At 53.0% G+C, this 12373-nt stretch overlaps 1 protein-coding gene across 2 annotated transcripts in view; it reads right to left on the bottom strand.

Annotated features, from left to right (window-relative positions):
* Positions 1 to 4567, bottom strand: part of CMIP (c-Maf inducing protein) — a 266083-nt gene extending 261516 nt beyond the window's left edge. For both annotated transcript variants that reach the window (XM_015126693.3, XM_077986955.1), the window contains exon 1: positions 3834 to 4567. In XM_015126693.3, the coding sequence (XP_014982179.1) occupies positions 3834 to 4133 (300 nt within the window). In that variant the 5' untranslated portion in view covers positions 4134 to 4567. The remainder of the gene's footprint in view (positions 1 to 3833) is intronic.
* Positions 4568 to 12373: the final 7806 nt, after the last annotated feature.

The raw sequence follows: 12373 nt of genomic DNA, 5'->3' as shown, positions 1-12373 counted from the left end.
TAAAAAAACCACTGAGAATTAAGGTGGCTTCTCCTTTCCCATCCATAACGAGATGCCCGGAAACATTGCAATCAAACAGCAGAGTGGTGAAAATTTCAAAACAAGCCACTGATGAATTATGGCTTGAGAATAAAGAACACTACTATCACCTGTGCCCCGACCCCTGAATAAAGGACTTTCTGACTGGATCCACCATTGTGAAATACCGTGTGCCACACTGTCTTAAAAGTAAGATGAAATAAAAGGTAGGCAGCTTATTTGTACTTCTTTGGTGCAGAAGAAACAAAGCCTACAGACAAAGCCCTCTGCCCATGGACAAACATGTCTAGCAGGTGATCAAATTCAACCCAGAGACGAGAACAGCAAAATGGATTCTGGTCCTGCTGAATCCGGCTGCTTATGTAGAACCCCTGGCTGCCCTGGCTGTCATTTACAACCAACACAACCACCACCAGCCGTGAAGAGCCAGTGAGGCCCAGGGACTGGGAAGTTTGGGTACAAAGAGGGTATGGGGCACCACATTCAGGCCACAGTCTGGGCAGACGGGCCCTTCCTCACAAAGGTGCAGTCCTGGGTCCCCCAGGGAGGGGGCCCTGGCCTCCCCATCTCCCCTCCCAAGTCAGCTGTCGCCTGTCTGCTTCCTCCTTTGTTTACGAGCATTTCGGATCCAAAGTCTCCAAGCACAGGGTGCATCAGACCTGGCAGCTGTCACAAGCCACATTAGGCACGCTGTTGGCTCTGTAAGGATTTAATCAGTAACTGGCCCAGAAGACCAGGGCAGGGCAAGCTCTGACCTGATCCCACAGGAGGCAAAGTTTACAGGCAGGCCAGGTGGGTGAGGCTGCTGCCTCCTCTGGTAAGACAACCTGGAGGGCTGTCAGGTCCCTTGGACCCCAGACTAAAAGGTGTCCCTAGCTGGTGTCACCCAGCAGGTGGGACTGGGAGCCCCAGTATGCCTGCATCCCAGTCTGATGCAGATGTGCTCCTGGAAGCCTGGTCTTAAATCTCTCACGATTCAGTTAATTGGATCAACAGAGACAGACTGCAGAAGGTTTGGGTAAAAAAGAGTATTTGGTTTGTTTACTGGTTTTAATCCATATCAATCACTCTGGGTCTTGTTCCTGAAGCCCATACAATTAACCAGATATTTACCAGATGATTCTGAGTTGGGCTGTGTAGACGGCTTAAAATATGGATGATTGATATTTCAAGTAAGGATATGACTCTATAGGAAACACACTCGGAACATCAGGAGCTCAAGGCTGGGCATGGGGCTGCTGCGAAGCCACAGGACTGCAAAGGGTTTTTGTTGTAGGGAACTGCACTCAAATTCACCTTTGTTTCATTTGGGCTCATATTTCTCAATAGAGTGCTTAGGCTGCACTATAAAACGCAGACGGATTACATAATGTCCAGGCCTCAGGGAAACCCCACAGGGGCTCCTCTGCTTCCCCGAGAGCCTGGACACCAACCAGGTGTCTCATGATGGGACAAGAGCCCTGGTGGCAGTCCCAACCTCACCTCTGCCCCAGAGGCCAGCCCTCTAGCCAGGCCAGCCCTCACAGCCCCACCTCCAGACCCACAGGCCCTGAGGCAAGGCTCCCTGGAGTCCCCCAGAGGGCAAGGGCAAGACTTAAGGACACCCCCTGCCTGCAGTGCTTGGTGACGAAAGGCAGCGGAAAGGGGATTTTGCCCGCCCATCGGACACTTCCTTATAGTTCCTCTTGCCACATTTCCTAACACCAGAGCATGGCTCTGCCAAGAGGAATCTTGCTCCGTGGATAAGCCTCAGTCCCCAGTACTAGACAGGTGCTCTCCAGAGAGGCCCACGCTACCGACGGTGCCACCCACTTGGGCTGGCCAAGGTGAGCAAGGGGCCTCTGGCTATTCAGGTCTTTCTTCCTTCCCTCTCTCTCTCAGACAGACCTCTTGAGCAATTGGAGGTAAGTGGGGAGCCATTAGCCTCGAGAGCTGGCTTCCTGTAAACTGAGGGCGGCAGCAGCGGGACACTCGCTCCTGGCTTCTCCCATGGGGAGAAGGGGCTCCGCCTGGCCTTCCCACAGCAGGTCACTGTCCCTTCTAACCATTTTCGTACCCCCACCACCACTCCCCTTCATTTTGTGGAGTGTAAGAGAAAAAAAAAAAAAAAAGGCCAATAAAGTACCCCTGAGCCAGGTGAAAATTCTGAAGCCAGATCTGGGTCTCCAGATCCCAGGCAGGGGGCACCGCGGTCACCAGTTCCTCCCCACATCGGAAACACTCTTTACTGGCAAATTTTCAGAGGCTCTCTCCCCCTCCATCCATTGGAAAGCCAAATGCTGCGGCCTGTGGCTCGGGACAGGCTTGAGAACATGCACCAGCCTGACCGGGGACTGGGCCGCCTCCCCGCGACCAGCAATCCTCCCTGAGAAAGGAGTCTTTGCAGATATTGCACCAATGTGCCCACAGGAAAGAGAAAATAGGTGCTCTAAGCATGTCGGACCCCAAATTCAGAATAAAAGTCCTCGAGTACTGCAATGCTCTGGGGTGGGGGGTGGGGGACTGGATCAAGGAGTAGGATTCTTCAGCTAACTTTTCCCCTCTCCCCATTCCTTGGGGAATGTGTCATGGCCAGTGACACACCGCCAAGGGAACATGGATGCCAGGGAAATGTCTACACACGCTACACGTTTGTGACATGCCATGTAAGCGACACCCTGTTTCCTGGCTGGGTTTTCTTGGCACAGGTGTGGGCAGGCAGTGGATTCGGCCCCCTCCCACTGTGCTTAGTAAACAGGATCACGGTGGCCCCAGGGAGGAGTGTGCATTCTGGAGAAGACAAGTCACCCCTCCAAGGAGGATGGGACCCCCACGGCAAAGCTCAGGCCCCAGCCACAGCCGGTATTTGAAACTGTCCTTGTTTCAAAACACAAAGCATCCTGTTCAAGCTCCTACCCGCCACCCCCACTCTCCCCTCGACCCCACCACAGCTGTCTTTCTCCACGTACCAAGGCCACCATTTGCAGATCTGATTTCAGAAACAGATCAATGGTTTTTCCTCTCCGACTCATCCAGCTGACCCAGTCCTAGCCATGTATTTAAAAACAATAACAAAATTAAACCTCCAACAACAAAACACACACGTATACACACACTCTACAGACAATGCCGGACCAGGGCTCGACCAAGCAGCTTCCAGGCTAGAACTCGACCACCGCTGGGTCCTGAGATATTCCAGGACCACTGCCCCCTCCCCCTCCACTTCCAACCTCTCAATGTACGAATGAGATTTTCAGAAAGGGAAGCACCCGGTTCTGCCTGCCAGCCCTGGCAGGAAAGAGAATAAAGGACGGGTAAACCAAACAGAGGAACTGGCTTCTGGAAATTCTTTGGGTTTGGGGGTTTGGAGGTTTTGTTGTGTTGGGTTTTTATTTTGAGGGGTGGTATTTTGTTTTCCCCTCCCCCACCCCTCAGATCCAGATGGGCCAGGGGCTTCCAGAGAGAGAACCCCCACCACCATCAGGGCCCAGCGTCGGGTCCATCCTCGAGTCCCAGCCACCAGAAACACAAGAGCTGGGGGCAGAAGGTCCCCGGGCACCCAGCCTGGCGGTGGGCCGAGTCTCCAGAATTTTAAGGGTCTCTCCCGAGCCCGGTCGGCTGGTCTGGGCTTCAGACTCCAAAATTGAGCCCAGCGAGCAGGCCAGGAGCGGGGCGCCCTGGTTCTCCCCGTTCCCCCAGCACCCCCCACCGCCCCCCAGGCCCTGGGCTCCAGGTGCAGCGCCAGGGGGCAGCCAGGGAGGGCGCATCTCGGGCCCCGAGGGGAGGCTGGGGAGCAGCCGCGCAGAGCCACTCACCGTGGCGGACGCCAGGCTGTTGTCGGCCAGCGTTAGGTGGTGCGGCTCCCAGCGCCTCAGGAATTTCGAGGTGAGGATCTTGCTGAGAAAGGTCCGCGGGTGCCGGATGACACAGACCTGAATGTCGCCCTCCTGCAGCAGTTTGTACCTCATCCCGTTGCAAAGCAGAAGAGCCCGGCGGCAGGGCACTGCGCCCATCTTCGTGCCCTCGGGGGCCGACACGTCGCCCCCCAGCAGCGGCTTGGTCTCCTCGATCTGCCGGGGGTCGCCGCCGCCACCCGAGCTGCTGGTCACATCCATGGCCGCGCCGGGGGAGGGGGCTGGGGGCGGGGAGAGGGGGCTGTCCTGGGCTGCTGGGGCGGCGAGGCCCCCGGATCCGGCGGCCCGCACCCCCCCACCCCCCGGGAAGGTGGGGGGGTGTGGGGCTGGGGGCGCCCGCAGGGGAGGGGGCGCTGCCCTCGGGGGGCGGCGCGTGCGGCGGGCTGGGCCGGCCTCGGCGCTTCCTGCGGTGCTCTGGGCTTCCTCCTAGCTCGTCGGGTGCATACTCGCGGCGGCTGACCGGGCTCGGCGGGCGGCGGGGAGGGGCGGGGGAGGCCGAGGGCGGGCCGGGGCCAGGCGCGGAGGGCGGGCGCCGGGGTGGGGGCGGCGGGGTGGGGGCGGGCGTGTCTCGGGGCCCCGCGCCGCCGCGCGCGTGTGTACGGAGCGTGTGTCCGCGCGGCCGTCCGGGCGAGAGTGGCCGCGGGCGGGGCGGGCCGCGCACTGGGCTCGCGGAGCCCGGGGCGCCCGCGCGATTGGTCCCCGCGGGGTCATGTGCCCGCCCCTCTGACGTCAATGGCGGCAACGGCGGCGGCCGCGGCGGCTTCGGCCTCTCGCGGGCGGAGTCCGCGGTCCGGGCGGGGTCGCGGCCCATGATGGGGAGGCGCGGCCCGACGGGAGGGGAAGCCCCTGGGGAGGGGGCTGGGGCGGGCGAGCTCCGCAGGGCCCCGGCCCGCCCCGCCCGGAATGTGGGGAGGGGGCGGGGCGCGGAGGCGGGGCGCGTGACGTCACGCCAGCCGCGCCCCCGCGGGTGCCCGGGCGGGAGCCCAGCCCGGCGGCCCAAGAGAGGGGCCCGCGTCCCGCCCACCCCGCCGCCCCCGGGCTGGACTCGGACGGGGAAAGAAGGATACCCGAGGGCCGGGGGCTGGGAGGAGGGACCGGGGCTGGAACCCTCGACCACCGACGCCCCCTCCGCGGTCCAGGCTGCCCAGCGGGCTGGCCAGATGGAGCCGTGGGACGCGGACGCCTCCCCGACTGAAAGTGTCCCCGCGGTGATCATGAGCCCACCCTGCCCTGTCTCTCACTGCGGGACCCGGCAGGCCTCGAACTCTTGGCCTTGGACGTCTGCTGGCTTTGGCCTTGGGGGTTCTCAAACCTTCTGGGGAAAGGGGACGGCCCCCCATCCCCCTTTTTTCTTCTGCTCCTGGAGACAGAGCCTCTTCTAGGAACCCAGTTAAAGCCCCCACTACCTACACAGCCACCCGTCTTGTGCGCACCCCAGCAGCTCCCCCTACTTTACCTTCCCTGGGACCCCACCTAGTCATTTTATCTGAGTTCACAGGCCCAGCACCAGCCCACGAGAGAACCATATTCCATTCTCTTGTGACCCGGGGTATCAGGAACTGCAGCCTGGATGCAAAAAGCTTCCTTTCTGCCATCACAAGCAGCCGGCACCTAAGGCCACCTAGCAAATGCTCAGCTCCTCAGCCAGGTTTTCTTACCTCCACGTGCTCCTGCAGCTAATAACGTTAAAACCCCAGATTTTTGCCTTTTTAAGTGAAGGTGCCTCTGTAGTGAACACATGAATGTGTGCAGCGTGTTGAACTGCGTCGTGAACACTGCGGAATATCCACAGCATCTGTGCCGTTGGTGGAAATTATTCACACCCCCTCTCCCAAGAACAGGCAGTGTGAAGGTGCTGCCCAGAGGACCCTCTCCCCGAGCCTGGCCAGGGTTTCAGGCAGGGGGTGAAAGGCAGGTCCCAGGCTGCATCCCTCATCAAAGACGACTCACATCCAGCCTGCCCAGGAGATGCCTCCTGGGGGAGGCACAATTAGATTAGAAATTTAGAAATTCATTAACTCCCCACAATTTGCTGCCATTTCCTTCAAGTTTTGAGCTCGAACAGCCTTGAGAAAACCACCACGCATGAAGGGGCAAGACCTAGATATGTATGTATTAGGGGGTGGTTGTGGCCAAGAAACCCCCCAGTCCATTAAGGGGGTGGGAATAGATCCTTCGTTCAAATTTTTTTTAATTGAGCTCCTGCTGTATGCTGGTCACAGGCCAGGCACTAGGGTATTAATAGTAGTGACTATAATAACCACAGTGGCCAGAGACTTCCTATGTGCTAAGAATTTTGTATGCACACATCATTTTCTTCTCACACCCTATGACGTAGGTGCTGTCCTCATACTCAACCACAAAGCAAGGAGGTCAGAGTCCAGAACAATAACAGACATTGTGCTTGGTGCTCCAGGAACAGAAAGGGCGATGTCTAACCCAGTGTGGGGGACCAGGGTACTCTAAGAGTTCTTTAGGAATCAAGTAAAGAAGGGGACAGGTGCTCGAGGAAGAGGGAATGGCTCCTACCAAGGCAAAGAGATGAGAGGATGCTCAGCTTGTTCAGGAAACTGAACTCACTTGCCATGGAGTGCAAGGTCCCTGGAGGAGGTGGAACAGAGATGTAGGCGGTGAGCAAGCAGCGCCCTGAAATGCAAACTGAGGGACTAGAGCAGTGGGGAGACACCACATGGGCCATGCAAAGGAGTTACTTGTACACGGCATCTTCAAAAGGCTGCAGTGTGGCACAGATGAGCGTTGCAGAGGAGAAACCTACATGCAAGGAGGCTAGTGAGGAGACTTTCATCCCTACCTCCCCCCACAGAAGGAAGCAATAAGGGGTAGCACAAAGTCCCTGAGCAGAGTGGCCCAGTGGCAGGCAAAGCAGTTGCTGTCCACTTCAGGGACATCTGTGAACACGCCCTTACCCATACAGGGCATAAAACTCCAGTAGAAGGAGGAGATTTAGCAGGATGCAAATCCCTGATATATTCCAGGACCTTTCCAGACATCCTCAATGCAGTGCAGTAGAGTGGCTGATTTGTAAACATTAAGTAGGACATACCATGATAATGACCGGTACCCCAATGCCAGATACTATGCTGGAGGCCTTATATATTTGTTCTCATTTATTCCTCCTCACCAACCTAGGAAGTAGGAACTATTACCTTCCTCACTTAAGAGTGAGGAAGTTGAGGCTCAGACAGGGTCAGACAACTATGAGGATCCAGCTGAGTTTTGAACCTCAGATTCTGTTTGACCTCAAATTCCACGTGGTTCCCACTCCTCTGGGAATTTAGGAAGACATTACAAATGTCTATCTTTGTAATGTTGTCCTGAGCAGGCATTCAGGAAAAAAGTATTGAATTCAATCAATGTCATCTTTAAATAACAGTATTTCTTGAATATAGTTTCAAATCAGGGAAATGGAGCCCCCAAGACACTGCAAAGAAAGTTCCTAAGGGCAGGAGCCAGAATCGCGTGTCTGGCAACAGCACTAGCTCAGTGCCTGGACAGAGCTAGGGTACAGCAAATACACAGCGATGGATTGTCAAACACATACTCCTTGGTACTTAGCAAAGGTCCAGCCACAGGATCAGGTCAGTAAGTTGCGGGGGATGAGATGGGATGGCATTAGTACTCAGTCTGTGACAGTGTGACAGTCGAGTCCACAGCCTCCTAGACTGGGACTTGGGTAACTCATTGCAGGGCCCCTCCACCTTCCAGTATCCCAGATTCCCAACCTAGAAAGGAATCTTAATCCAGCCATCAGACTCCATCAGAGCCGCATCCCTGGAGCTCCCCAAATTATAGGAGACACAAGTCCATCGAGCTCCTGTGAATGGACCATGTCCCCGAGTCATGCTCAATGCCCCAGAACTCCCTCCAAAGAATGGTCTGAGCCCCTAAGAGTCTCGCCTTCTAACACTGAACTTGAGAAGCTTATGGAGTAGCAGGAAGGGCACGGCGGTTCATGCACCCTTCACTCCCCTTGGGCTCTCGCGGGCTCGTTCACTAACCAAAGGCCAGTTCACCAGACAAACCTGTCATTTTCTGCATTCTTTGCTGGCGGTGTCTCCTTGTGTGAGCCAGGTTCCAAAGGATGACGTCTGCCCTCACCTGAACTACCACTTTCGTTCAACAGCGCACTGTGGGGTCACCCCGGGCCACACTGGTGGAGGACTCACTCGGTCAAGCTCAGTGCTGGGAGCTGGGATGCCATACTGAACAGGCAGTAAAGTGCCTTCGTGGGCACAGTCTCAACTCCAGTTCTCTGAGGTGTCCCCTGTAGCCAACTCAGAAGGGAAAGACACACCTGTTACCCAGGCTGCCATTAAGGAATTTGATGAGGTGGCAAAGTCCCTGTTGGGGAGGAGAGCAACGGAGCTGAGGTGCAGCCTAGGAGAGGTGGAGCTGAGGCGCCTTCCAGCAGCCGCACAAGTAAGTGGATGTTCCCCTGTTCCCGTGAGGGCAGCATTTTATGTGCTATGGATCTGTAGTACCCAACAAGGTCCCCGGCCCTCAAATAGGTGCTAATGGGTGCTAATAAACAGATATTTAATGGAATCAAATAAAAGAAAGAATGAATGAAGCAGGGCAAAGTAAATGCATCATGATTATCTGTTGAATGGCTAGATCTAGCTGCAATGCCAATGTCCTCACTCCGAGCTACATGACCCTGCTTCATTCATTCTTTCTTTCTTTTATTTGATTCCATTAAACACCTGGTTTATTAGCACCTATTTGAGAGCCGGGGATGGTGTTGGATACTACAGATCCATTGCACATAAAACGCTGCCCTCATGGGACCTCAGCAACTATTGTCCTGGGGGATCAGCAACTATAGTCAAGGGGCCAGATTCAGCCCATGGACTCCAAAGCCTAAAATATTCACTCTCTGGCCCCTTTTCAGAAAAAGTTTGGCAACCCCTACAATAGACATAAATAACTTCAAGAAGAGAGATACAGCAAAATGTACTGAAATAATTAGGAAATGATGGGTTTTATTACCTTTTAAAACATATTATTCATTTAATTGTAACTTTACATAACTAAATATTTTTTTTTAACTGGCTGTTTAACAACCAGTGGTCTCCAATGAAGATCCACCCCAGCCGCTGTACAGCTCTCTCTCTCCTTGCCCCACCCCACCATGGAATGGTGCACAAACCCCAGTGCACTGCACTGTACCCTCCAAGCGAGCAGGGTTCATTCTGGTTTTGCTCAACACTGTATCCAGTGTCGTGTTCAACAGTCAGCCTGCGGAAAAAAGAAAAGCCTGATCTATAAAGTTGGACAATTTCCCTGGTGCAGATACAACCACCGTAACCAATTATTATACAAGCTATCAACATGTGTCCTTTGACATGGAGTTAGGAAGACATGCACCCCACAGCAGAGTTTTCACCACACAGATACAATACACCAGCAAGCGGCCAGATTCAGCCCATGGACTCCAAAGCCTAAAATATTCATTCTCTGGCCCCTTTACAGAAAAAGTCTGGCGACCCCTACAATCGACATAAATAACTTCAAGAAGAGAGATACCAGCAAAATGTAGTAAAATACTTAGGAAGTGATGAGTTGTATTAGTTTTTAAGATATTTAATTGTAAGTTTACATAACTTAATTTTTTTTTTTTTTTTTTTTTTTTTTTTTTTTTTTTTTTTTACTGGCTGTTTGGCAACCAGATTGCAAAATTTCTGAAAAATTAACAATCAGCTGTCATGAGCCATTACAGGTCGGCTTCAGGACACCGCTGCTTGTTTCTCCAGGGCATTGCACAAAGTAAATGCACCATGATTATCTGTTGAATGGCTGGATCTAGCTGAGATGCCAATGTCCTAACTCCCAAACTACATTACCCTGCTTCGTTCTTTATTTCTTTTCTTTGATTCCATTAAACACCTGTTTATTAACACCGATTTGAGTGGCAAGGACTTTGCTGGGTGTTACAGGTCCATCACACATATGATGCTGCCCTCATGGGAGCTCACAGTCATGTGGGAAAGCCAGACGCCCCCACAAAAAAATAATCACAACCGCCCCCCAAAAAAGTATGCCAAGAAAAAAACAAGCTCTCTGCTCTTTCGCTTACCAGCTGTATGTATCTTTGATTTATTTACTGTGAAGTGGAGTCGTCACAGTACCTTCCTCCCAGGTCGCAGAAATTCAATGAGATGATCAAGCCGAACCCAGAGTAAGCACTCGCAATAGTGTTAGCTATTTCACATCACCACTGTTATTTTAGAATAACTGTTATTTTAGAATAACAGTGGTTGTCACGACCCTTGCAATGGGCCCTCCATCTAGACCACTGTTCTGAGTCGTTCCCATTTGCCCAGCAAGTGGGTATAGACCCTCTAGACACAGCATCTCTGCAGGATTGGAAGCAGGGTTTCCAACTTGGGCCATATTCACATTTAGGATGGATGACACTTTGTGGCAGGCAGCTGTCCCGTGCACTCTGAGATGTTCTGCAGCATCCCTGGCCTCCACCTGTTGGATGCTAGTAGCATCCTCAAGTCATAACAACCAAACATTTCTCTGAACCTTGCCAAATGTCACCTAGGAGGCAAAATCACCCCTGGTTTCAAGGAATATGTTTACTTCTCCCTCTCAGCTGGCAGAGGATGCTGTGGTGTTAGCCACCTCCTCATCAGTTGTCCTGTGGGTCACAGTCTCGGGGAGATTCTATTGTCCACACTCGTACCCTGACACGTTCCTCCTCAGATGCCACTTACAGGGTCTAGTAGCAAACTCATTCCCAGCCAACTTTATCAGACCATCAAGGAACATAGGGCCCCACAGGATGGAATGAGATGCAACTTGTATTAAGTCATGGTTTTGGAGTCCGTTTAATGGCGTGAGGCTGCGTGTGTAATAAAATGTTAAGCACCAAAAGCAGGCAGCAAAATTGTTCCTAAGCAGTCCCAATTTCGTAGCTACCCATGATGCTATTGCTTTTGGGGGGTTCTTCGGAAGTTTCGTCTGAAAATTCTGTCTCAAAATTACATCAGCCAGGAAAGCATTCCTGAGTCTCATTTATAACAGGCATCAGGTACTAGCATAAGAGAACAGACACTCCGTACTGATGGCATTTAATGTGCTGATCAAATAATAAAATGTGCTCATTCTCCCGGTGTAAAAAGAGGAGTCGTGTTTTGTGAAGTTGGTGAACATTCTCCTCCCTCTTCTGGGCTGATGTGAAGCCAGCCCATTCTCTAGCTCCAGCAGTGGGAAGGGAGGAGAGGGGAAGGTGATTCACATTCAGCCGCCTGTGATGCTGGGGAGCCGAATGATAGCTCCCCACCCTCTCTGCTTTTAGGAGACGAGGGAGGGCAACAAGGGAACATGAAGTGCCAGCCTCTCCCCCTTCCCTTCTCACTGTCACCAAATAATTAACTCTGGAGTTGCTGAGAAAGTACTACAGAGGACTCAGTGCTTTCCTAGAACTAATATTTCTTACAATCAGTTGATTCATTGCTTTGCCTACATACACCAAAATAATAGTAGTTATCTCCGGAGAGATGGGATTATGGGCAACATGTTGTCTATTTATTTATTTAGAGACAGAATCTCGCTTGTTGCCCAGGCTGGAGTGCAGTGACGCGATCTCAACTCACTGCAACCTCCACCTCCCAGGTACAAGCAATTCTCCTACCTCAGCCTCCCGAATAGCTGGGATTACAGACACTCGCCATCACACCCAGCTAGTTTTTGTATTTTTAGTAGAGATTAGGTTTCACCATGTTGACCAGACTGGTCTCAAACTCTTGACTTCAAATGATCTACCCCCCTTGGCCTCCCAAAGTGCTAGGATTACAGATAGATATAAGCCACTGTGCCCAGCCTCTTTTCCTTTGAAATCAATGTTATTTTTGTTTGGTTTGTTTTTTGTTTTTTGTTTTTTTTTTTTTTGAGACAGAGTCTCGCTCAGTCGCCCAGGCTGGAGTGCAGTGGCATGATCTCGGCTCACTGCAAGCTCCTCCTCCCGGGTTCACACTATTCTCCTGCCTCAGCCTCCCAAGTAGCTGGGACTACAGGCGCCCGCCGCCACGCCTGGCTAATTTTTTGCATTTTTAGTAGAGACAGGGTTTCACCATGTTAGCCAGGATGGTCTCGTTCTCCTGACCTTGTGATCCGCCCACCTTGGCCTCCCAGAGTGCTGGGATTACAGGTGTGAGCCACCGCGCCGGCATTGGGGGATTTTTTTGAGACAGTCTTGCTATATTGCCCAGGCTGGTGATATAGCAAAACTCTTATCTGCAGTGGTGTGATCATGGCTCATTTCAGCCTCTACCTCCTGGGCCCAAGCAACCCTCCCACCTCAGCCTCCCAAAGTGCTGAGATTATAGGTGTGAGCCTACCACACCCAGTCAAATCGATGTTTGGAGTATACTTTGCATGTAACAAACTGCACCCATTTTGCCAGGCACAGT

The sequence above is a fragment of the Macaca mulatta genome, chromosome 20 (assembly GCF_049350105.2).
Source record: "Macaca mulatta isolate MMU2019108-1 chromosome 20, T2T-MMU8v2.0, whole genome shotgun sequence".
Lineage (NCBI taxonomy): Eukaryota > Metazoa > Chordata > Mammalia > Primates > Cercopithecidae > Macaca > Macaca mulatta.
This window is presented reverse-complemented; position numbering and strand designations above follow the sequence as displayed.